Below are 24,836 nucleotides of genomic sequence, written 5' to 3' on the forward strand. Positions count from 1 at the left end.
GAAGACCAACAGATCGATGGGTTCCGTTTTTGATTGTGGATTGTTCCAATATCCATAGTACTATCGGCTCGGACAGCTTATCTTGAAATGAATCCATTGGACTCGAGATATGTGGAGACCACTTGCCTTTTTTACAATCTTACATTATTATTCCTATTGTCACCACTGCTGTGTTTTTATTACTCTTGCTGGTCTTGTTGTTAAATTTAAATTTGCGCTATTACAGCTGAGTTCTTCTTCTTCTTCTTCTTCTTCTTCTTCTTCCTCGAAGTTCTTTATTCAAAGTAAAGTCTTATACTCATATCGATTCTGTCAAGTTTTTGCGCATTTGTCTACTTGACTTTTACGCACTGCACTTTATCGACTTTACAGGTAAGTAATTAGCAATAGCATACCATCCCAGCCTCCAGCCCCCAGCCTCATACTCCTTTCACCTCACCACCGCCAGTGTTCCATCGTCTTTGTGTGTATGCGTTCTTCTACTTTTCCCCTACTTTTTTTTCTTTTTCTTCTCTATTCTACACTATAGATGCACCCAACCGCAGAAAAGTAAAACCGCTTGTCAAAGGATTATGAACGTCAATCCCTATTCACTTGTTGTTCAATCTCAGACTCAACAATATGATCATGTCATCTCTCCGCTTAAACAATTATGCTATTTGCTTCTATCAAGGTAATCTAACCAATTGATCAAATACAAACCAAGCAACTTAAGCTTAATAAAACAAGATAATCAAAATAAACAATCTTTATTTGCTGTCAACAAAAAAATTCCAGCCAATTGTGTAATTAAGAAAAATTATGAGGGGGGGGGGGGAAACAGAAGAGGGCAAGGGTAAAGAAACTAAAAAAAAAAAAAGAAAAGAATAACTGTGATGACCCTCAATAACGAATGGTGGTGTTACTGCACATCTTCATATTTATTTTCATGAAGCCACAATTGCAAAGTATAGTATCTTGTATATCCATTCCTATCAAACCACCATTGACTCTTTACTTAGAATCTTTTTTTCCAGAAACAAAGCCAAAATGAGCCAAAAAAATAAGGAAGTAAAAAAAGCAGAAAGATAGGGCTGCGAAATTACCAAAAGTTGCAAAAAAAAAAATTTTAACTCCGGGAAATTTTATGTCCAATTGCTTTTTGATATTGGTGCACCTCTTTTCAACTGGGGCGATGCACATCAAGTTAAAGCACCAACTATTGTTTTTATTTGCTATTCTGCTTAAGCTCCTTTGTTCTTACCATTGAAGATATGGGTAATTTCTCTCTCCCTCTCTAAACTCTTGTTTAATCCTTTTTGCTTTTTAATAAATAAATAATTTGACGTCAAACAATATTTTGAAATCCCGAATCTATGTGGACAAAGAAGTGATACCTTGTAGGTTCTCATGAATCTTTGTGATTTGAAACTGTATGGAGTCGCCTCATTCTTTTTCTTTTTTTTTCTTTTGTCAATTCTGATAAGAGGTATTAAGACAGTCCAGCATTTATTTATATCAAATTTTTTGAAAAATATTTCATCATGCTTTATTTAATTTAATTTAATTTAATTTTTTTTTTCAAGCAATCCTCTCACCTTGTGTGATGGGTGAAAGGAACTGGTTGAGGTAATTTATCCTTTTCCTCTTTGTTCTTTTATTTTTTTGGGGAGGGGGGGAGGTGTTGGCTGAAGGTGACGATCTGGCGGAATTGTAGACCTCTGTTTTTTTTTGGTGAGGAGTGGTTACTGGAATGAGCAATAAGCAATAACGTCACCCATCACGCATACAGAGAAAATGCGCTTTCTTTCTTTGGTTCTTCTCCACAATCTCAAGAGAATAGGAGAAGAGGAAGAGGGTGCAAAGCGGATGGAGAGATGAAGCAAGGTAGACCATGAGACATTCATCTTTTTTTCTTTTTTTGTTTTTTTTTATGCAAATTGCACTGTTTTTCTCCATTGAATACAGAAACTGAAACTCTTATGACGTTACAGGGCCAACCCAAATTCATCTAACAATTGAAAAGTCAGAGTTGTCAAGGTTGTTGTTGATTTTTTTTTTCCTTTGTAACGAAATTGCTTATACAGCATTTGTGATTCTATATCGTTTTGAACCACTACAATAAAGCATGTCATAAGATAAATAGATCTATCAAAGGAAGGAGAAAATTGAGACCAAAACATAAAAGTTTGTTTTTCAAATGTGTTTATAAACAAGTAAATATATAAATTGGCACCAAAGCTTCAGGAACGTAACACGGAGTTGGTTAGGTCTGAAGAAAATGATATATCACGTGACCTACACATCATAATTTTTCATTTTATTAATTTTAGTTTTTATTTTTATTTTTTATTATTTGATATTGAACCTATGTGTCAAATAGTAGAGAACAAGACACTTATTGTCAATATTACTGGTGATACAACATTTAGCTTCGACAAACACGTCTCACATTCAATAAAACAACACACACCAGTTTTCTCTTTAAAATCCTTCAAATCTATTCTTTAAAAATAGACTAATTAGGGAACAAAGCAAGTTGAACAAAGTTGAACAAAGTTGAATAAAGTTGAGTCAAAATGGAATTGGTAGACAGCGATTTTCATGTACATGGGTCTGAAGACTTTCCATTCCCCGTCTCTATTGTGGAAACCGATTTTAAAAATGGGGTTTTCCAAGAAGACCAAATAGATCAGTTTTTATACAAGAACCATCGATTCACCTCCCTCGAGATTCTTATTCAAGATTTACAGAAATTATCCTCACAACTCAACCAAAACCTACTAGATTTAGTAAATAACGATTATAACGATTTTATCCGTTTGGGGAAATCCATCAATGGTGGTGACGATCTAATCTCAACGCTTTCAGAAGACTTGAAAAACTTCAAAATCGAACTAAACACATACAAACAGAAATTCACGTGCATGGATGATGATGTGGACAATGCCTTGAAAGCTAGACTGCTACTAATTGAGCTAAAGACAAATGTCAAATTGAATCTATTGATCCGAGATCAACTAGAAGTGTTTGATCAATTAGTGAAAAATGTACATTGCAATGTAGAGCAGCTACGAAAAATCACCAGTGTCTACTTGTCAATACTAAACATCAATGAGTATCTAAGCAAAGGAGTCGGCAGTCTACAAGAAAAAAGTCACTTTCAAGACCAGTTTGTTCAGGCCAAGATCTCATCTATATACCTCGAATTTAACAGTTTTATTGACCATGTTGCGCAAAGAAGTAAACAAGAAAAAGATAATGATTTAAGGTTGGAGGTGGCAAAGATCAGAGTAGTTTTGCAAAGTAGGTGAAAGGAGGTGCTAGAAGCTGGAGAATAATTAATACTTATATATGATACAATAATGCTCAAGGTATGAATTTTTGAACAAATTCTTTTAAAGGTCTTTATTGGTATGAAGCTTGATTTTAAAGAGGGAGAAAAAAAAAACAGAAATCATAATTTCACAACAGACTCACAGTTTAAAGAAGTTACCATTTAGTGGTGATTAGAAAATAACCTTTTCTTATAAAAAAATGCAAAAAATGAAAACAATTGATAATAAAAAGAAGAAAAAACAAATAGAAAAGCGTACATTCAGGTTTGAATGGTTGCTTGAGAATAAAACAAAATGGGTGGGCGGGAAAAGCTCAATGTTGGTTCATTGCATGTCCTGTAAGTGAGTATCCTATTTTAGAACCTTGTCCCAACCACAAGAAAACTCGTTATCTCTATTTATAAGTCATGTTCAAGCTGGTGTGTCTCGTAAGATGCCTATAGTATTTGCTGGTGGAGTGTGGTTAATATTGTGTACTCGTTTACAATGTGTGAGAAAAAAAAATAGTACTAATATTTATAGTACTGGAGGTAGCGGTGGTAATAATAATAGTAGTGGTAGGGAGTAGTAGTAGTAGTAGTGCACTTGACCAACCAAATTGTGATAATTTGCAATACAAATTTTGTATGCTCTCTTTTCTTCACTCACTCACATTCAAACTACAGAGACTGAAAATTAGAGATTGGATTGGATTATCAAGCACAATACCCTTTCATTTTTACATATACATATACAGATACATACACATACACACACACACACATTTATCTATAAATATAGATCACAACACTTGCACTACAAATGTTTGGTAATATCCTGGTAAGCAGACATCAATGGGAGAACAAGGAGGAAACTCCTATGCCCAAAGACGTACCTGATGTTGACGAAGTCGGAGCCACTTCAGCACCATTACTATCGGCGTCATTCTTTATTGGAGACAGGTGTAAACCATACAACGACGACTTTATGTTGTGCAAAGATGAACACAATGGAGGTGAAATTGATTGTTTAAAAGAAGGGAGAAGAGTCACGAGATGTGCCATTTCAGTGTTGAAAGATATCAATAAACATTGCTTTGACGAGTTCAAATTGCATTACGAATGCTTGGAGCAGAATAACCAATACTTTAGTCGTTGTCGTGCGAGCGAAGGCGTGTTGAGCAAATGTGTTTTTGACAAATTGGGATTAAAGAAAACAGTGCCAGGCGTGGAAACACAGATCCAAGAAAAAAAGAACCCAATCTACAAAGTTGACCCAAAGGATGTTCGTTTGACAAATGCATACTTGAAAAAATCAGAGTCAGAGAGCAGCTGAGTGGAGGAGCTGGAAAGATGTAATTTGGAATGATATAGGGAACAAGTACATACTTTGTTGTTGTTGTTGTTCTTGATGTTGTTCTTGAAATTGTTTATTTTTTATAAATTCTTCATTAACTGTATTGATTTTTACAAAGATAGAAACAAAAGATGAATAAATAAAACGAAAATGTTTGCAATAGTTCTAAAATGAATGCTTTTTTTTTTGAACAGAGTCTTTGTAAGTGTAAGGGTTGCTTGCTGTCATATGTGATCAGCATGTACAATTACGAGTGGGTGAAAAGATAAGAATAGAGTAGAAAACAGACGTACTCTTATTTTCTTTAGTTTATTGCATGGTGTTTTTAAAGAGTTTTGTTTGTTATTTAGTTTTTGGTTGTTCTTTTTGCTTTCCCTTTTCGATTCTCAATCACTTGTATTTGCTCAAGTAAAGTATTCCTTGGAATCTCTCGCGATCTCATCATATTTGTTGTTTCTCAAGGAAAGCACGAACATTGAAAAAAGAAAAAATAAACAGAGCGCATCTTTCTGATAAAACTCTCGCACATCAAATGTTTACTCACAGATTCGCAAGCTCCCAAACTCACAAGTGCAAAAAAAAAAAAACATTTCCAAATTCAATCAAAATACAATTAAATAGATACATTTCTTCCTTTCCTTGCCTTGTAATATAAAATTGAAATATAATGTTTGGCACAGCAAGCAATACAGGCACCAGTGGCGGGGGACTTTTTGGTTCCTCCAATGCTAATCAATCTACTGGAGGAGGGCTATTTGGAAGTAAATCTGCTGGATCGACTCCAGTGTTTGGATCCCAACAACCACAGCAACAAAACACTTTTGGTCAAACGAATACATCGGGAGGAGGCGGTCTTTTTGGCCAGGCACAACCAGGTACCGCTGCTAATGGGTCAACAAGTACTGGGCTATTTGGCTCATCTCAGCCTAAGCCAGCATTTGGTGGTAGTGCAGGTGGTGGTACTGGTGGTGGTACTGGTGGTGGTAGCCTTTTCGGTTCAAACACTTCGGGATCAGCATTTGGAAGCAAGCCTGCAGGGCTGACTACTGGTGGGCTTTTTGGTAACAACAGCAACAACAACAATAATAATAACAATAACATCAATAATACCGCTGGTAACACTGGAGGATTATTTGGAGGAAACCAAAGCAATTCGACATCAACTGGTGCTGGATTATTTGGTAACAACAATTCTACAAGTAATACAGGCGGACTTTTTGGTAATAACCAACAATCTGGAACAAATACTACTAGCGGTGGAGGGTTGTTTGGAGGTGCTGGTGCAAATAAACCCAGCGGAGGCTTATTCGGCGGAAGCAGTGGCACTAACCAGCAATCAAACACTTTAGGCAATTCTGGTGGTTTATTTGGCAACACTCAATCAACAAATAACACCGGTAGTAATATTAATAACAATAACAACACCGGAGGATTATTTGGAAACAATCAGTCATCAACAACTGGCGGTCTTTTTGGAAACAAACCAGCAACGTCAACGACAGGTGGTCTATTTGGCTCTTCCACTACTAATAATTCAAATACATCTGGTGGTCTTTTTGGAAACAAGCCAGCTCAACTGACAAGCGGTTCCCTTTTTGGACAAACACAGCCCGGTCAACAACCGCAACAACAGCAACAACTGGGTGGGTTATTTGGGTCAAACACTTTGAATAATCAGCAACCATCATTCAGTTGGAATCTGCAACAGTCCCAACCGCAATTCCAGCAGCAGCAGCAACAACAAAATCAACAACAGAATCAACTAAACATGAATCAAAATGCATCACTCTTTGGTAATTTAGGGCAGGCTAATAGCAACATTAATAATCAACAAATATCGAACCCCAGCTCATATACGCCGGCAATTAATGATCAGCTCGCGAAAATATGGGAACAATGGGATCCAAACTCGTCAAAATGCGGATTAAAGACCCATTTTTACAACAAGTTCAATGATCAAGAGATACAACAATTGCTTGCACAGCCACGACCTGCAAATGAAACCGTCGAGGATTGGGATAAAGCTATGGCAGAAAGACCAAGCCCCAACACGTACCCTATAAAGATCACATCGTACACGGAAGTAGCTCAAAGAATTGAAGCACAACTTGACCAAGTTGCCAAGTCTAGAGTAGTATTAAATTCCATTAATGAAAAACTTAACACCTTGTCTGCAAAACACGATTTGGGGAATACTACCAGAATATTAAAGGCTAAAGCAAGACATACACAATTGTCTCGAAGAGTGTTAAGATTGGCGACGGTATTGGCAATACTCAAATTGAAAGGATACCCATTACTGCCAGAAGAGGAAGGAATTGCCAAACAGTTTGACCTTTTATCATCTAAGATCAATGACCCAAGTAGTCCAATTGGGAAGCTTGGTGATATCTTTGCCAAATTGACGGTATTAAAGGAACGCGCAGAAGACTTGAATTCGCAATTCGACCAGTCGATGCATTCACTTAATGGCACATTGAATGGAGAGAATGTAAAAGAAAACGAGCAAGAAGAAAGTGGAAACACTGAAGATGCGGTCAATAAGATTGCCAAGGTGCTTTTGAAACAGCAAATGGGATTAAATTACCTTAATGATGTATTAGAAAAGGATTCAGAAAAGGTGCAGCAATTGGCGAAGGTTAAAAAATAGACAAGAATGTAAAACGAAACCAAATAAAAGAAGAATGATAATAATTATATTTGGCTACAAAAGATTAGGCTAGACTGATGGGGCCGACTAGATTGGACTAGATTGGACTAGATTGGACTAGATTAAACAAGATTAGACTAAAACAGACTACATCACAGTCCATTTATAAATACCTTTGATAGATTTCTTTCTCTATTTGTGAAAAGCTCTACCTTATCGAACTTGTGAAATAATTTAAAATTGTGAAGTATTGAACTTCTCAACAGTCGTTTGTCGCATGGGGCTTCACACTCGGCGATTGAAATTAATGGTTTATCCATAGTGCCAGTTGTTAATTTATAATAACCTTCAAACTTCTCGGCACCTGCTTTCAAAGAATGGCGAAACACAAATGGCTGGTCATCATTCTTTGCTAGTGTATCACAATAAAACGAATATCGAGGGATCGCAATCAATTTCCCCAACTTCAGTAGCAACTTCGATTGTAGAGCTTTTTGTTTTTCATCTGAATAATTCTCTCCCCTTGCATTATTGAGTACCTCGTCTTTCAGTAGTATCGGCAGAAACATACTATGGGTGCTTGTAGGGTTATATAGTATATTGATCCAAAACCCAGATCGTACTAACTCCTTTGAATCGAGTGGAGTGCTTCTGATTAACTCAACTGTTGCTAGTGATTGCAAATTTCGAAGTATATAATCCAACTCTGCATATGTTTTGGGAGGCGGCGAGAGCCTGCAGCTAAAAGCCACCGAGTACCTTAATAGTTTGCTGAATCTCTTTGGTAGTTTCTCTTTAATCATGTTGCTTGCAAGAATCTTCTTGTCCTTTCTAGTTTAATTGCACTGTTCCGATTTTCAGCTCTAATGATTCCCGCGCGCAAATAATATACACTGGTATAGTAAACTCCAAATTTTCCACGCAATTTGGCGATGCGTCTTGACAATTTTGTGAGGATTATAGATCTTAATCACATTGAATCCTCTATTTTGTTTTGTAGTTTTTTTGTAGTTTTTTTGTTCTTTTATGTTCTTCTGGTTATTATTATTATTATTTAATTCAGTTTGCAACCTGATAGTATAGAACAACTACAACAAGAGCAAATAAACAAAAAAAGAAAGTGTCAACGACAACGGGCACAATAAAGAGCATAAGCACAATAGGGAATACTACTGGAGCAATTTACTTTTTACTTTACCTGTCTGCTTTTTTTTTCTGTTTTCTGTTTGTTTTGTTCTTTCGTTTTTTTGTTCTTTCGTTTTCGTTTTCCTTTTCGTTCTGGCCCAACGCAATGGCAAACAATAATGGTTTCGGTAAATTTTCCAAAAAGTTATCCAACTATCTTAATAAAGCAGTCAATGATACTTTAGCAGCAACAGTCCAGGCCAGAGCTCGTGCAGAGAGCCTTGAGGAATTTTCGAAATTTGTCAAGGCTCTAGGTGTGAAAAATGACTCTCAAGCTGAGGAGATATATCAGCTCGTTAATAGAAAAATAGATAACGAAGAAAATGGTGGTCTTTCTGATGCTAGACTATCTAAAGCGACTTTGTCTAAACCTGCTAGAAGCTCAGGTGTGAAACTCCAATATGATGATTTAAGTGACGAAGATGATATAGTGAACGATAGTTTTGCAAGAAAACCGATAGGCAATCAACCTTTAATAGATCTTAACGAGAAAAAGTCTATTATTGAAGATAATGAAACAACTCGACCAAAATTTAAGAAAATAAAACGGGAAACTGCTTTTAAATTGAAACAAGTACAACCTCAACAGGTGTTGGAACCGAGAGAGAACTTAGGAAAAAATGCAGAAGAAGAAAAAGCAAAAAATGGACAAAACTCTATTCAAACAACAACTTTGAAGGGAAATAGAATATTAGACGACACTAGTCATCATGTGGAACTGATAAACACGTCCGCTGGAAACATGCGCAAAGGATTAAAGTACAATGGCGATAAACCTAGTTATACAAACGACTTTGAAAGAGGAAATTCAACAAAGGAGAGACTGGAACAGCTGCCATCTTTTGCAAATGGACCTGGTTTTAGGAATAGAACTGGTGCCGAAAGTGGAGGATTTTTCAATGCTCAAGGGCAATATGTCGACAACGATCATTTACCTGCTAATGATTTGAATAGAATAACCATTTCTAACCATGTATTAATACCACCGTTTTTGAAAAACGTGGAAGAACATTTGACTTTGCAGATCACAGGGACAAGTGTTAGAGGGGCTGGTCCAACAATTAACCCTGTGAAGGACATTAACTCGGAGCTTGCATCGATGGCCAAACAGGGGTCTTTAGCGGTGCAAAACCAAAGATCGAAGCAAGAACGAGCAAAGCAGGCTAAAGAAAGCACAGGAACCGGGTCAAACAGTACCACTAGCCACAAAGAGCTTCGAGATATGGAGGCCAACCCAGAAACTGTTAGAGACGGAAAAAATGCAAAAACTCGTGAAGGTGATAGAGAAAAAGAGGATGATGATGCTGATGATGATGATGAAAAAGTAGATTATGAATCAATTATGGAGCAACGACGAAGCTTGCCTGCATTTGCCGTGAAGGACGACGTTGTTGCTACAATTAGAGACAACCAAGTTACAATTATTATTGGTGAAACTGGTTCAGGTAAAACTACACAGTTGACTCAGTATTTGTACGAAGCTGGTCTTGCGCACAATGCTGACGAAGCAGGACAAGGAAGTGGTCTGGGGGTAGCGGGACAGGAGAAGAAAATGATTGCGTGTACCCAGCCAAGACGAGTTGCAGCAATGTCGGTTGCCAAGAGGGTTAGTGAGGAGATGGGAGTGAAGTTGGGAGCAGAAGTTGGTTACTCTGTACGTTTTGATGACAAAACTAGCAACTCGACACTTATTAAATATATGACAGAAGGTATTTTACTACGCGAGATATTGGCAGATCCTTTACTTCTTGATTACAGTTGCATAATCATGGATGAAGCGCATGAAAGATCTCTAAATACAGACATTTTATTAGGCTTATTCAAGGGACTTTTAGCAAGACGCAGAGATTTGAAATTAATTGTAACTTCGGCTACTATGAATGCCGATAGGTTTACAAGGTTTTTTGGCGCAGCACCTCAATTTACAATTCCTGGAAGGACTTTCCCTGTTGATGTTTATTTCAATAGAAACGTGAGCATGGACTATGTGGAAAGTGCTGTAAAGCAAATTCTTTCGATACATTTGGGCTCGATGGCTGGAAAACTGGAATTCGTGAATGATGGTGATATCCTTGTGTTTATGACTGGTCAAGAAGATATAGAAATTACATGCGACATACTTTGTGAAAAATTAGCCATGTTGGAAAACCCTCCACCACTCGATGTTCTCCCCATCTACTCAACAATGCCTCCGGAGATGCAAAAGAAAATATTCAGAAAGAAAAACCTTGCTAGAAGGAAAGTTGTAGTGGCAACAAATATTGCAGAGACTTCATTAACGGTAGACGGAATTAAGTATGTAATTGATTGCGGGTTGGTTAAAGTTAAAGTGTATAATCCAAAGCTAGGAATGGACACTTTGCAAGTCGTGCCAGTCTCCTTAGCTAACGCAGACCAGAGGAGTGGAAGAGCTGGAAGAACAAGTGCTGGTGTAGCATATCGATTGTATACTGAAAATGCTACAAGTTCCAAATGCATGTACGCGCAGCCGATTCCTGAGATTCAAAGAACAAACTTGAGTAATACCATGCTTTTGTTGAAATCACTCAATGTTAAGGATATAAATAACTTCCCCTTTTTAGATCCACCACCTAAGGACTTGCTCAATTGCTCGTTGTATGACCTATGGGCTATTGATGCTTTGGATAATTATGGAGAGTTGACAAAACTTGGGCTTGAAATGGTTCAATTTCCTATTGAGCCCACTTTGTCGAAATTGATTTTACTTTCTACCCAGCCTGAATTTCATTGCTCAGAGGATATAGTCACTATTGTGGCGATGTTGAGTGTTTCAAACATTTTTTTCCGTTCAAAAGAAAGAGCAAAAGAATCTGATCTGGCAAGAGAGAAATTTGTTGTTGCAGATTCTGATCATTTGACATTGCTTAATGTTTACACTCAATGGGAAGTAAATGTCAAGAAATTTGGCAATAACTGGACCAAGCTAACCCAATGGTGTGAGAAGAACTTTTTACAGCTCAAGTCATTGCACAGGGCCAAAGAGATCAGACGCCAGTTGGTACAGATCATGCACAAAAACAAATTGCCGTTATTGAAGTCTTACCATGATGACGATGTGCGCAAATGTTTGTGTGCTACTTTCTATCATCAAGCTGCAAAACTTATCAAGACAAATGTCAATGGGTCTCCAGAGTTTATTAATTTGAGGCATTCATATATGAAGATGTACTTGCACCCAACAAGTAGTTTATTGGATAGTAATATGGGTCTGAACTATGTTGTATATCACGAGTTGGTATTGACGTCAAAGGAGTATATGAACTACGTCACCTGCGTAGAGCCGACGTGGTTGTTGGAATATGGATATAAGTTTTATGGAGTACCAGAAAACGTTAGGACCAAACTAAAGGGAGAAGAATGTTTGGTACCAGGAGATAAATTCAAAGAACAGATTGAAGAAGATCTTGCACTGTATGAGGAACGAGAAGCACAAAAAAGGGATATGAGCAAAACAATCAAGAAGCAGAACAATAAAAGCGGAAGTTTACTTTTCAAGAGAAGACGCTTTTAAAATGAAAAAAATATTATGTTATAAAGTACTAGTTTGTTTTCAATGTTTAAAAGAAAAAGAAAAGAAGTGGAGAATTTGAAAAAGGTGAAACAAAATAGAAGTAGATACAAATTGTTCACATTAATTTATAGAAAAACTTTCTTTATATACTTTTATTTACTCATTTATACATTTAACCATTAATTCATTTAACCATTGAGCCTTTAAGCCATTGGGCCATCAAGCCGTTAAGCCATTAAGCCATTAAGCCATGAAACTATTTTCCCCCCTTTTTTTTGTCATCTAATCATCTAATCATTTAATTGGAAAAAAGAAAATACTTTTCCCCTTCTTATTTTTTTTTTAATGTGTGACTATGCTCTTTTAATTTTCCACTTCTAACTTCTAGTCAAGAATGATATTGTCAATTAACCGGGCTTTTTCAGTGCTATTTTCCTTTGGTACCTTAACAGCACATGATACTACTGCTCCAGTTCCTAGTTCAACATATTCCAAATCTTCCAATGAGTCTGGATGGCTGACTGCAATATACTCAATTTCAAATGCCTTCTCTTTTTCAATAACTTTTTTGATTGTGGATATCAACTCACTTGCAGATACCTTGTCTTCTTTTGCAACATTTTCGTTATAGAATGCTGATCCTGCTTTCAATGCTTTGTATATGACTGAGCTTCGATCCTTCATCTCCTGACTGAGGTATTCATTTCTCGAGGACATGGCTAATCCGTTGCTTTCTCTCATTGTTGGCATCACTCTAACCTCTGTGTCTATAATCAAATCTCTCACCAAGTTTTTGATCACTACACATTGCTGAGCGTCTTTTTGTCCAAAATATATTCTAGTGGGTTGTACAATGTTCAACAATTTGGTAACCACGGTTGCAACACCTCTGAAAAACTGCGGTCTAGTGACACCTTCCAACTGTTCACTAGATCCATGAACCGTAACAAATGCGCCCTTTTGTTTGCTTACGTCAAGCACGATACCATTAGGGTACATCTCGGAGATCTTGGGTACAAAGACGGCATCAACGTGTTTTTCACGAAATTGCAGCTCCAAGATCTCTAAATCTCGATCAAGAGTTCTTGGGTATGCTTCCAAGTCTTCGTGTGGTGCAAACTGCGAAGGGTTGACAAAGATCGACACTATAGTTTTGTCGTTTTCTGTTAAAGATTGTGATACAAGGGAACAATGACCAGCGTGAAGTGCGCCCATCGTGGGGACAAACCCGACAGTCTGTCCGTTGAGGAACGACTGTGCCCTCCATTGCCGTACTTGTTGCACTGTTCTAAGTATTGTGATTTTGTTGGACACTGTCATAGTATAGGTTCCTTTCCCTTTTGTTTCCTCCAAGTTATGCCAACAGTGGTGGTAGTGGTGGTAGTGGTGGTAGTGGTGTTGTTGATAAAAAGAATGATGGGTGAAATGATTTGATTTATGAGTAATGACCTTCCGAGACTCGTTTATAAATTTTTCAAAATAAAATTTCTTTTTTTTTTTTATTATTTTTTATTTTTTATTTTATTTTTATTTCTTTTTTTATTTCTTCTTTTGGGGGGTGAATTCAAAAAAGTGCAATATAGGCCCTGAGATCTGAAAAGTGAAATCTGGGGAGGGGAGGGAGAGAAGTAGGTAGGTAAAAACGATATTACTGGGTGACAAAATTAACTATGTATTGGGGTCAGTTACAATTGGAGTTAAGTACAGGTTCATTTATGCTGAGCTTGGCCAAAAAGTTGGACAAAGAGAACAAAAAAAAAAAAATCACTTTAAAGAAGCTAAAGTTAAATTCATTCTTAATGACTTGAGCATTTAAATTTTTGGCATCAATTTTTGGAGATAAATTTAGCTGTGACGTACGAATGATGTGGTGGGTTTATTTACTTAATTTACTACTAAACACAATGTATGGTATATACCAATTCTTTCTCACTTTATAATTGTAGTGACGTAAAAATATACGACATTAAATCCGACAATTCTTAACCGAGGCTGAAATTAATAAGAAAGTTTGCCGGATATACAAACATTTCAACCCCACAATCTGTAACTCACATGTCTCAAGACCAGTTAGACATTGCCCCGTCCCCTCCCCTCTTCCTCTTTCTCTTCCACCTCCTCTTCCACCTCCTCTTCCACCTCCTCTTCCACCTCCTTTTCCACCCGCAAGAGTTTTTACAATAGAATTTTATCTGGAACCTTATACGAAAGCCATTTTGATAGTCTCCGCAAATTTTCCTAAAACCATATATTGTTCCAACACCTTTCCGTGGGTACATATATAAATATAAATATATATATATATATCAAGTTATACAAGTGTACATATTACACTATTTTTCTTCAGCAACTATAAATCTTCCAATAAATCCACATCCATTCAAAAAGAATCGTTTAAAGCATACATTAGTAAGACATTTGCCCCGCATTGTGTCAACTATTCACCCTTTTTCTTTATCGTTCTATACCTTTTTGTTTTTGCTTTTTTTGTTTTTTTTTTTGCTGGAAAGCAAAAGTTGGAATAAATAGAAATTAACAATTCATTTTGGTTTAAATCAACACTTTAATTACAGCTTCCCAATCAAACTTCAAATACTTTGCAACACCATGTCATTTACACTTGAAAAGAAAGAGACACAAGCTTATCTCTACAGAGCCAAAGGAAGTACTCTTTTGGCTGGCGAGGAAGATCTCAAAATTGTCTACAATAAATACAAGACAAATTGCCCCTTACCCAAGTCAGAATCACAGCTTCGATTCAATTTGATTTTTTGTCATGGAACTGGGTTTAACAAGTCGATTTGGCACTACCACATCAAACGATTGTATCAATTGTCGCAATCATTACAAGTTCCATGGTTCTTAGACTCTGTTCTTTCAATTGATGCTTTGGGACACGGTGACTCAAGCTTGGCGAATTATGGGAAATTGGGCCCCGTTTTTACTTGGGATGATGGAGCAAGAGATGTTATTCAAGTTATGCAGCATGAAATTAAGACTACTGGTGATTTCAAAAACAATTTGGAATCAAGAAATGTTTTGATTGGGCATTCTATGGGTGGATTTGTTGCATTGTATGCGGCATTCTTGGGCCAAACCTTATTTGACTCGGTGATACCAATTGAAGCAGTCATTTACGGGAAACCAGAAGGTTTTGAGTTATTTAAAAAGATTTTTGGTAAAGTTCAGCAATTGATGATTGATACGTTTGACTCTGAGGAAGATGCCAGGTTCTTTTTCGAGCACTTTAACTTTACCAAGAAATTCAACAAGGAAGTGTTGAATGATTATATTGGTGACGAAATCATCAAAGTTAAGGATAAAGAAAGTGGAAATGATATATACAAGATTAAATGCTTAAAGCCACATCAAATGGCAGGCTACTGTGGAGCATTCGTTTCAATTCACAAAGGAATGTCAGCGTTGCCATTGATCAAAGTACCAGTATTGCATGTAATTGGAGAAAAAGCCAAGTGGAACCCACCAGAGAGCAAAGACTGGATCAGAAACGCGATTGACCCCAAATATTTTGCTGGAGGAGTAGATGTCAAGGATGGAGAACATTTACTTGTAGGTGAGATGCCCGATGCTATTGTTGATGTTATCAAGGACTTTTTGAACAAACGAAACTCTGATTTTAAGAGCGAGGTTGCCGAAATGCCAGAAACCAAACTTAAAGGTGATAAAAAAGCTATATTTGATCAAGAATACGAAGCTTTATTGAACTTTGATCTTGAAAAGATGTACGGATTTGAACTTTTCACAAGGTATGATCTCATTGGCCAAGTAAAGCTTTGATGCTCCACTGTTGTGAGATAGGCCATTGCACTCGTCTATCTATGTTCTAAACTTCTTTTCTCCGTTTTTTTTTATTATTATTATTATTATTTATTATTCTTGTGCAGTTTATAGCTTGATTTAACGTTAGTGGATATAGAGGAATTAACATATTGTTATAGAGATAAGGTAAAATCAAGACTTGCAATTAGAAGCCTCTTAAGAATGGACAATTTTGTGATCCGTTACAACTGAAAGAGAACCCAAAAAAAAAAGAAAAGAGAGAAAAAAAAAAGAAAGAAAAGAAACAAAAGAGACAAAGAAGAAGAAGGAGAAAAAAAAAAGCGACAAAAAATAAAATAAAATTTGAACTTATATGCCGTAATCTCATCACGAACACCACGAAAGTACACTTTGTTTATACGATATATACCAACCTTTAAAATTGAAATCATGGCAAAGTTGAACGAAATCACTACCTACATCAAGGAGTGTTTGCAAAATGACAGAAAGTTGCAAAAATTGGACAAAAAAATTTTGTCCAAGTTAATCAAAGCTGTGGAAGTTTCTAACCTCGATGCCAAAGCACAAGACGCTATTTACACGGTTATCAATGATAGCAACGTGAAAGATAAGGAGACTCCCTCTTCAGACTCAGAGTCTGACTCTAGTTCAAGCTCAAGCTCGTCAGAGAGTAGCAGCGATGGAGACGATGAGGATTCTTCTAGCGATGAGGATTCTTCGAGCAGCGATGAGGATTCCTCTTCATCAGACGAGGGAGAAGAAGAAGAAGAGGAAGACGAAGACGAAAAGAAAGAGGTGAAAGAGAAGAAAACTGAAACAAAGACTAAAGCTTCCGACAAGTCTGACTCTTCAACCTCTGAAACATCTTCTTCGGATTCTAGCAGCTCGTCCGACTCGTCAGACTCTGACTCGGATTCAGACTCCTCCTCCTCTTCTTCTTCTTCTTCTTCATCATCATCTTCCTCCGAGTCATCTTCATCTTCATCATCCGACTCCTCCAGCTCAGACTCAGAGTCAGATTCCGACTCTTCATCTTCATCTTCATCATCATCATCATCAGACTCAGACTCAGACTCGGATTCCGACTCCTCTTCTTCGTCGTCTTCATCTTCATCAGACTCGGACAAGGAGGGTGAGAAAGACAAGGAGACCAAAAAGCGCAAATCCGAAGGGGAACTGTCTACTACAGTAAAGAAAGTCAAAATCGATGAAAACCTTTCATCATCATCCACATCATCATCAGTTACTGAATCCATAAAATCGCGATCAATTTCGGCGACACCAGAACCAGAATTAAAACCAGGCCAAAGAAAACATTTTTCAAGAATAGATAGATCAAAAATTACATTTGAGGACCAGGCCCTTTTGGATAATACATACAAAGGAGCAGCTGGTACATGGGGTGAAAGGGCAAGTGACAAATTGTTACAAGTTAGAGGCAAAGATTTCACAAAGAACAAAAACAAAATGAAGCGTGGTAGTTACAAAGGTGGTAGTATTACACTTGCTTCTGGATCATACAAGTTCACTGATTAATGACAGGAAACAAATATCTTGTTCGATAATTAATATGTGTTATTATGTGTATGGATCTGCATGAAAATTAGAGAGCAGATTAAGGAATGGAAAATAGTAATGGAATGGTTGCAAAAGTAGTAATTTTCTCTCTCGCTTCTCCTTCTCCTTCTCCTTCTCCTTCTTTTCCTTCTTTTTCTACTAGTTCCAATTTCTTGAGTTTCCCATTATTATGTATTCCACCTCTTTTTTTTGGTGAAATGTACACGACGCAATAATATTCAAGTTATTTGTACGCTCCTAACTTTAATATTGTACAAGAAGGAGCCTGATGGCAATTCCTTTATCGAAACAGAATATTCACTCTTCTTTCACTCCCTTTCAGTCTTCTTCAGTCATCTTCAGTTTCCTTTATTTGTCTCCAGCTTCCGCCATTCCTCTTTATTTTCTCTTGATTTTCTTTACTATTTCTTCATTGACTTGAAAACTGGAATAGCAAAGATATAAGGATGTCTCGCAGAGCTCAGGCAGTCAATTATGCAGCATTTGATGATGATAATCTTTCAGATGAGGTTTACGAGGACAATGATGATCTCGAATATGGATCTGGATCTGGATCTGGGGCTGGATCAGCTTCCGGCCCTTCTCGTAAAAGAAAGACCACAAATAACAACGCAGATCAGCTGAGTAAAAAGCAGAAAGCGAAAGCCAAAGTGAAGACTACAGTCGATGCATTAAAGAATGATTTAGATGACAACAACTACTCTGACGAAGATTTAATAGATATCACCCCAGACATCCCAGCAGATTACATTCCAGATGCCGTCTCCAAGTCATTTGGAAGAGCGGACTTTTCATACCTCAAGTTGAAGCCTGACCACTTTTCACGGCCAATATGGATATCACCAAGCGACTTGCGGATCATTTTGGAGTCATTCTCGCCTTTGGCAGAACAAGCACAGGATTTTTTGATCACTATTGCCGAACCAATCTCACGTCCTTCGCATATTCACGAATATAGAATTACGGCATACTCACTTTATGCAGCTGTCTCAGTTGGTTTAGAGACTGATGACATCATATCGGTGCTTAATCGATTGTCGAAAGTGCCTGTTGCAGATTCTATTGTGCAATTTATCAAGGCAGCAACAGTGTCGTATGGTAAAGTTAAGTTGGTCTTGAAAAATAACAGATACTTTGTAGAGAGTACACAAGCAGATATATTGCAAATGTTACTAAAAGATGAAGTTATTGGACCATTGCGAATGCAATCAACAGAAAATACAGTCACCAGTAATGGATTAGTTCAATCTGCGCCACCGCAAAATGATATCAACATTCCAGGAACAAGGAACAACCGTGAAGAAGAAGCAAAGGCGAAAGAAGCGGCGGCAGCAGCAGCAGCAGCAAACAACGGAAAAAATGAAGTAGAAGATTTATTTGCTTCGGTTGTAGGTGGTCGTGATGAAGACGACGATATGGACACAGTGCATTCTTTTGAAATCTCACATGACTCTGTGGAAATTGTTAAACGAAGGTGTCAGGAAATCGATTACCCCGTGTTGGAAGAATACGATTTTAGAAACGATGCTAGGAACCCTGATTTGGAAATTGATTTGAAACCTTCAACGCAAATTCGTCCGTACCAAGAAAAGTCTTTGTCGAAAATGTTTGGTAACGGAAGAGCAAGATCTGGTATCATTGTTCTTCCATGTGGTGCGGGAAAGACTTTGGTGGGTATAACTGCGGCTTGTACCGTTCGAAAATCTGTTATTGTTTTATGCACATCCTCTGTCTCGGTGATGCAATGGAGACAACAGTTTTTGCAATGGTGCACTATACAACCAGATAATGTTGCTGTATTCACCTCCGAGAATAAGGAAATGTTTGCCAGTGAGTCAGGATTGGTTGTATCTACTTATTCAATGGTTGCAAACACTCGTAATAGATCACACGATTCACAAAAAGTGATGGATTTTTTGCGTTCACGTGAATGGGGATTCATCATTCTTGACGAAGTGCATGTTGTGCCGGCAAATATGTTTAGACGTGTGGTTACTACAATTGCAGCACATGCCAAACTAGGTCTTACAGCTACGTTGGTGCGTGAAGATGACAAAATTGACGATTTGAATTTCCTTATCGGTCCCAAACTATACGAAGCCAATTGGATGGATTTGGCACAAAAGGGCCACATTGCAAATGTGCAATGTGCCGAAGTGTGGTGTCCAATGACCGCCGAATTTTATCAGGAGTACTTGAGGGAAAGTGCAAGAAAAAGAATGCTTTTGTATATTATGAATCCTACCAAATTTCAAGCTTGTCAATTTCTTATCCACTACCATGAGAAACGTGGAGATAAAATTATTGTGTTTAGTGATAATGTTTATGCATTGCAAGAATATGCTTTGAAGTTGGGCAAACCTTTTATCTTTGGATCGACGCCACAACAAGAAAGAATGAAAATTTTGCAAAATTTTCAACATAATGACCAAATTAACACGATTTTTCTTTCCAAGGTGGGTGACACTTCCATTGACTTGCCAGAGGCTACATGTTTGATTCAAATATCGTCACATTATGGATCAAGAAGACAAGAAGCGCAAAGATTGGGTCGTATTTTGCGAGCCAAGAGACGTAATGATGAAGGTTTTAATGCATTTTTCTATTCGCTTGTCTCCAAAGATACGCAGGAAATGTATTACTCAACAAAAAGGCAAGCCTTTTTGGTGGATCAGGGATACGCTTTTAAAGTTATTACCCATCTTAGTGGTATGGAGCAACTTCCTGATTTGGCATACGCTTCGGCGAGAGAACGTCGTGAGCTATTGCAGCAAGTACTTCTAAAGAATGAAGATGCTGCAGGACTTGAAATCGGAGATGATGTCGACACGAACTTCATTTCAAGAGAGCAAAGACAAAGGTATGAAAATTCAAAACAAAATGGTGGTGCATCAAGAACATCGGGTTCGTTGGCTGGTTTGGCTGGTGGGGAGGATATGGCTTATATCGAATACAGCAAGAACAAAAATAAGGAGTTGAGGAACTCACACCATCCATTGATTCAAAAAATGTACTATAAGAAAAAAGAACAACAACAACAACAACAGCAGCAGCAGCAGCAACTGAAACAATCACTGCTGCTGTATCTGCGTCAAAACCAGTACAAGAAACGAAAGTAGCTGTGAATACGAAATGTGGAAAAAAAAAATAAAGGATTTACTAGTTACTTGAATATACATTTATTAAAAATTGAATTATTCGGTGCTTACGAAATCACCAAAGTCTTCTTCACCTTCATCCTCTGCATCCTCTGCATTCTCTGCTTCATTTTCACTCTCATCCTCTTTATTAATTTTAGTAATTTTATTGCCCGTTAATCCTTTCGGTTTCGGCAGAAGGTCATCTACACCAGTGTATTTTGCTCTTTTCTTCAACTCGGCCCGCAAGTATCTATCTTTTTCCGCCTCATATTCGGAGTCAAATGTCTCTATTCTGAATCTAAATTTTTCTGCCTGATATTCCAGATTTAGTTTAAGCAACAAGGCAACTTGTTTGTGTTTATGCATTTTGGAAAGTTTTCCATCTTCTTCATCTTCATTATCTTCTTCTTCTTCTTCTTCATCTTCAAAAACGGGAAAGAATCCACTATCTGGAATCTGGACAATTACACGAAACCAGCTCCTTTCTCCTTCAATTGGAATAATTGTGCTTTTTCCATCGTGTGCTATTTTTTTAATCCTTTGAATTCGAACTCTATTTTCATCATCAATTGATTTAACTGTACCATTCTGCTTTTCCTCGATTTTATCCTTGCTGCTTTTTTTGTTAGTGGGAATGTACCATACCTCACCCCAAAATTTCTCGCTAACAAAATTTATAATATTGATGAACTCAATTTTTAATCGTAATGACGTGAATGCCAGGATTTTATCTTGTTGTTTCGAGCTTGAGATTGATATGGATCTAAGTGTGGTGCTGCTTTCTCCTGACTCCTCTAGTAGACGCACAGTTCCTTGCCATACCTTTTCATTGATATTCTTTATGTCGACTTTTTCTGGGTGTTTTTTATACGAATCTTGAAATGGAAGTTTATATAAAGATGCCAGTGAAGTATTAAAAAGAATTCGCAGTAATGCAGCAGCGTTGTCAACGGGAGTCAGCATGGGGTATCTAACAAGTAGTAATTTCTGTTTGTTTTTTTTTTGTGGTTTTGCTTCTTGTTTATAAAAAAGTAAATGATTGAATGAATGAGTGACAAGGATATCTATAGGAAAAGGGGGGAATTAATGATTTAAACTTTTTTTCTTTTTTTGATGTCTACTATAGGTATTTTACTCAAAGTTTATACAAAAGATCGGAAAGAACTTCAAGCGTTTTCAAAAAAGGTTTGTGGCTGTATCCATCTAGTGAGTCTGTTTATCTGTTAATTATATTTGTTTGTATTTAAAACGACGTCATAGATGTCTCACTACATAGAAACCACAGAATTGTGAAACAAAATCTTTCTAAGGCGGGTAAAAAAAAAAACGTATAAAAGTATTTCTATATCTTTAAGTATTATATTAATTATGTACGCACTCGCTCACTTACTCAAAAAATCTGTCTCACTCTCACTCAATCAGTCGCAGATGAATAGGCTCATAGTAAACAAAAACTGGTGATATATTCCTAAACTAAAGGACATTTTTATGTCTTACTACAAACATGAACCTAGCTCCAGCAAATTGTTATCTACTTTCAAATCATCCTTGAGCATATTTCTCTGTTGCACAAATTCAGTCTCAAAAATGTCGAATCTTACTTTATGCCACAACTTTTCTATTCTCCTATTAATCCTTTCCAAATCGGTCTCAACTCCTACTTTATATTGTTCATCTCGAGGTTCTTGGGAAGCAAAGTATAAATAACTTTGTAGAAGCTCGTAATATTCTTGCTCGGCATTAACAAACTCAAAGATTATTTGGAATGAGTTTTGGATCTGATCGATGTAGCTCACTTGTGATTTCTTACCTACTACTTGTTCATTTAAAATATCAGTGTAGACAATGTTTTTGAGATATTTGGCGTGACTATTAATCAAGTCATCTATTGTCAATGTGTTCACGTTATATTTAACGCGGTGTTTCTTTTCTAATTTCATAAACAGTCGGTCGAGAAGCAACTCGGTATCATCATTGATTTTGGCAAAGAAATCAGCAACAATGATGTTTGTGAAAGATGCTTCAATAACGTCATATGACAAATACGACGATATTGTACAAAGATAATCGATGAGCACCTTTCTCATGTAATTGAGCTTGATGATGCGTCTTGTTTGGCTGCTCAATAGTCTTTGTAAGGACCGTTTATTGGCGATGTTGAGCTCAGCAAATCTTACAAAGTTTGCATCAAGTAAGAGCTCCAAGTGGCGTATTCTTCGAAGTAGATGAAACATCTTGAAATACTGTGTTATTTGGTCCTCAAATAAGTAGCTGAATGGCAAATCGTCGATTTTGTAACTGATCAAAAATGCCTCCCATCCAAAATTACCTTCTTCTGAAGTGAATATCTTCATATCTAACCGTTCAGCAAACCTTTGATTCTTCACAGCTGATGTTTGGATTGCTTCATTTAAAACTCTATCAAGCTGACTCGGTGTGATATCGACTGCAGGTTTATCAAAAATAGTGACACCTTTCACCATTACTGCCTCAATGAAATCATTTTCTCCCAACAAGTAAAACCTCTTGAAATTATCCAAGTGCTTTATCAATCCATATTTCTGATGCATGAGCTTGTTAAAATAGCTCAAGACTTCTTCGTAAGCATCATCAATCAAAGACGTCCTCTGGTTTATCGTCATCGAGACAAGGCCACCGTCATGATCTGAAAACAACCGAGACGAATATTTGGATATATATTGATTAACCCATTCAAGTTCTCGACAATACTTGTTTAAAAAAATCAATGTCTTGCCAATCTGGAAGATCTTGTCGCCTGCGTAGATAAACTCGGGGACTTTGTCGTTGTGGAAAACTATAATATCATTAAAATGGTTCTTTGTTGCATCAAATGATATAAAAAACTCATTATTATCATCAGTTAATTCACCCTTGATAATCCAAAACTCTAATATTTTATAGTACGGCGTGACTACCGCTTCAAATGCTCTTTTGGCAATATTTCGAATATTGTCATCTCCATATTTAGTAAAGTTGTGAATGTATTTGATAAAATCTAGCCCGTTTAATACTTTTAATTTCAATGATGTACGAAACAAAAAGCGTAAAACGTAGATCCAGTTGTAAATCTTCAGGTAAACAGTTAAAATTGTTGAAGGTTTGGTTTGAAAAATGGCATTTAAATCTTTGATATATTCTTGATTGATTTTCTCCAATAAGGCAATAAAGGATGAGTGTATGGCCAGTCGGAATGTTCCACGATTACTTTCGACAACTAGCGTCAAGCGCTTGTGTAGCAAGGCGTATTCAAATAACGGACGCAAAAGCGCCCTGTGGTTAGTTTCTATATTATCAGGTATATGTATTTTTTTAAAATTTGCCGAAAACCCAAACAATTTCGAGTTCATCCCTCGTAATGTGTATGGAAGTAAAGTTAGGATATCAGACTCTGGAACGGAGTCAACAAAAAGTGGATTTATAATCTGAGCCATTGTCTTGTTTTCCAATTTGTCTTGAGAATCCGGCAAAGCTGATTGGCGAGGGCCAAATGATGTATCGTCTTTCTGAGGAAGCTCTTTAGTTTCATTTTGTAAGGTGTCTAAAAACATTAAATAGTTGGCTACTTGGTCCAAAGAATTGAAATTACCCAATGAAGAAACCACATCTTGAAACTTTATCCATTCTTTTTTACAATCTGCATTAAGGAAAAAGGTCTTGTATTTGTTGTTGTTGATGATTGAGTATATATCCAGTTTGTCGCTTGTTTGTTTTCCTTGTTCTTGTTCCTGTTCTTGTTCCTGTTCTTGTTCCTGTTCTTGTTGTTGTTGTTGTTGTTGCAAACTCAACGCCGTGTACAAATCATTGGCAATTTTTTGTGTAAAGTCATCACCAAGTTCCAGTGGTACTAGAGACTTTGCAAGTCTATAGGTGTATACTTTAACAATCTGTGTCTTGTCTAAACTACTCATTCTTCAATCCTTCCAACTATTATGATCCCATGGTATTACAAAAAGGTCTTGGTGTATATAAACGCACTTACTCGCTCTCCATTCTTTATTTGTTTTGTTTGTTTACAATTGCAATCTCTTCAAGAATAATATTTTTTATTTTTTTTTTTTTTTATTTTTTTTTTTTGAATTTTAGTGCTTTGACTTTCTTCTCTTGTAGACGCGACTAATAGAGGCTTTACAATTTTGCATCAATATAGTTTTCCAGTTTTGCTTTCATTTAGCCGTTTCCTGTCAAAACACAATCACGTTCCTATATATATATATATACAATAAAAAACAACAATAAAAAGGTGAAAGACATAAAAAAAGATCGTTAATGTTTGTTAA

The 24,836-nt window shown here is 36.8% G+C and overlaps 11 protein-coding genes across 11 annotated transcripts; 7 read left to right on the forward strand and 4 right to left on the reverse strand. All coding sequences in view use genetic code 12, as the record gives it.

Moving 5' to 3' along the window:
- Positions 1 to 1,253: 1,253 nt before the first annotated feature.
- On the forward strand, positions 1,254 to 3,293 carry PVL30_000105 (uncharacterized protein; the record flags this gene model as incomplete). The annotated part of the gene is made up of 2 exons (XM_001527540.2): positions 1,254 to 1,257; positions 2,572 to 3,293. 2 exons carry the CDS (start codon positions 1,254 to 1,256, stop codon positions 3,291 to 3,293), a joined length of 726 nt encoding a protein of 241 aa, XP_001527590.2.
- Positions 3,294 to 4,118: 825 nt separating this feature from the next.
- Positions 4,119 to 4,631, forward strand: NdufA8 (ndufa8, NADH-ubiquinone oxidoreductase complex I 19kd subunit; the record flags this gene model as incomplete). The annotated part of the gene is made up of 1 exon (XM_001527541.1): positions 4,119 to 4,631. The coding sequence occupies one exon, from the start codon at positions 4,119 to 4,121 to the stop codon at positions 4,629 to 4,631; it is 513 nt and encodes a 170-aa protein (XP_001527591.2).
- Positions 4,632 to 5,319: 688 nt separating this feature from the next.
- NUP57 (Nucleoporin nup57) lies at positions 5,320 to 7,302 on the forward strand (the record flags this gene model as incomplete). Its single annotated transcript, XM_001527542.2, has 1 exon — positions 5,320 to 7,302. The coding sequence occupies one exon, from the start codon at positions 5,320 to 5,322 to the stop codon at positions 7,300 to 7,302; it is 1,983 nt and encodes a 660-aa protein (XP_001527592.2).
- A 152-nt stretch (positions 7,303 to 7,454) lies between these two features.
- On the reverse strand, positions 7,455 to 8,105 carry PVL30_000108 (uncharacterized protein; the record flags this gene model as incomplete). The annotated part of the gene is made up of 1 exon (XM_001527543.1): positions 7,455 to 8,105. One exon carries the CDS (start codon positions 8,103 to 8,105, stop codon positions 7,455 to 7,457), a length of 651 nt encoding a protein of 216 aa, XP_001527593.2.
- A 488-nt stretch (positions 8,106 to 8,593) lies between these two features.
- PVL30_000109 (uncharacterized protein) lies at positions 8,594 to 12,019 on the forward strand (the record flags this gene model as incomplete). The annotated part of the gene is made up of 1 exon (XM_001527544.2): positions 8,594 to 12,019. The coding sequence occupies one exon, from the start codon at positions 8,594 to 8,596 to the stop codon at positions 12,017 to 12,019; it is 3,426 nt and encodes a 1,141-aa protein (XP_001527594.2).
- Positions 12,020 to 12,403: 384 nt separating this feature from the next.
- Positions 12,404 to 13,339, reverse strand: pan6 (pantoate-beta-alanine ligase; the record flags this gene model as incomplete). Its single annotated transcript, XM_001527545.2, has 1 exon — positions 12,404 to 13,339. One exon carries the CDS (start codon positions 13,337 to 13,339, stop codon positions 12,404 to 12,406), a length of 936 nt encoding a protein of 311 aa, XP_001527595.2.
- A 1,287-nt stretch (positions 13,340 to 14,626) lies between these two features.
- PVL30_000111 (uncharacterized protein) lies at positions 14,627 to 15,817 on the forward strand (the record flags this gene model as incomplete). The annotated part of the gene is made up of 1 exon (XM_001527546.2): positions 14,627 to 15,817. The coding sequence occupies one exon, from the start codon at positions 14,627 to 14,629 to the stop codon at positions 15,815 to 15,817; it is 1,191 nt and encodes a 396-aa protein (XP_001527596.1).
- A 432-nt stretch (positions 15,818 to 16,249) lies between these two features.
- On the forward strand, positions 16,250 to 17,356 carry SRP40 (jun-like transcription factor; the record flags this gene model as incomplete). The annotated part of the gene is made up of 1 exon (XM_001527547.2): positions 16,250 to 17,356. One exon carries the CDS (start codon positions 16,250 to 16,252, stop codon positions 17,354 to 17,356), a length of 1,107 nt encoding a protein of 368 aa, XP_001527597.2.
- A 488-nt stretch (positions 17,357 to 17,844) lies between these two features.
- SSL2 (DNA repair helicase RAD25) lies at positions 17,845 to 20,517 on the forward strand (the record flags this gene model as incomplete). The annotated part of the gene is made up of 1 exon (XM_001527548.2): positions 17,845 to 20,517. The coding sequence occupies one exon, from the start codon at positions 17,845 to 17,847 to the stop codon at positions 20,515 to 20,517; it is 2,673 nt and encodes an 890-aa protein (XP_001527598.2).
- A 75-nt stretch (positions 20,518 to 20,592) lies between these two features.
- Positions 20,593 to 21,501, reverse strand: PVL30_000114 (uncharacterized protein; the record flags this gene model as incomplete). Its single annotated transcript, XM_001527549.2, has 1 exon — positions 20,593 to 21,501. One exon carries the CDS (start codon positions 21,499 to 21,501, stop codon positions 20,593 to 20,595), a length of 909 nt encoding a protein of 302 aa, XP_001527599.2.
- Positions 21,502 to 22,034: 533 nt separating this feature from the next.
- Positions 22,035 to 24,467, reverse strand: SPC98 (Microtubule-nucleating Tub4p (gamma-tubulin) complex component; the record flags this gene model as incomplete). The annotated part of the gene is made up of 1 exon (XM_001527550.2): positions 22,035 to 24,467. The coding sequence occupies one exon, from the start codon at positions 24,465 to 24,467 to the stop codon at positions 22,035 to 22,037; it is 2,433 nt and encodes an 810-aa protein (XP_001527600.2).
- Positions 24,468 to 24,836: the final 369 nt, after the last annotated feature.

This window comes from Lodderomyces elongisporus, chromosome 1 (genome assembly GCF_030384665.1).
Source record: "Lodderomyces elongisporus chromosome 1, complete sequence".
Classification (NCBI taxonomy): Eukaryota; Fungi; Ascomycota; class Pichiomycetes; order Serinales; family Debaryomycetaceae; genus Lodderomyces; species Lodderomyces elongisporus.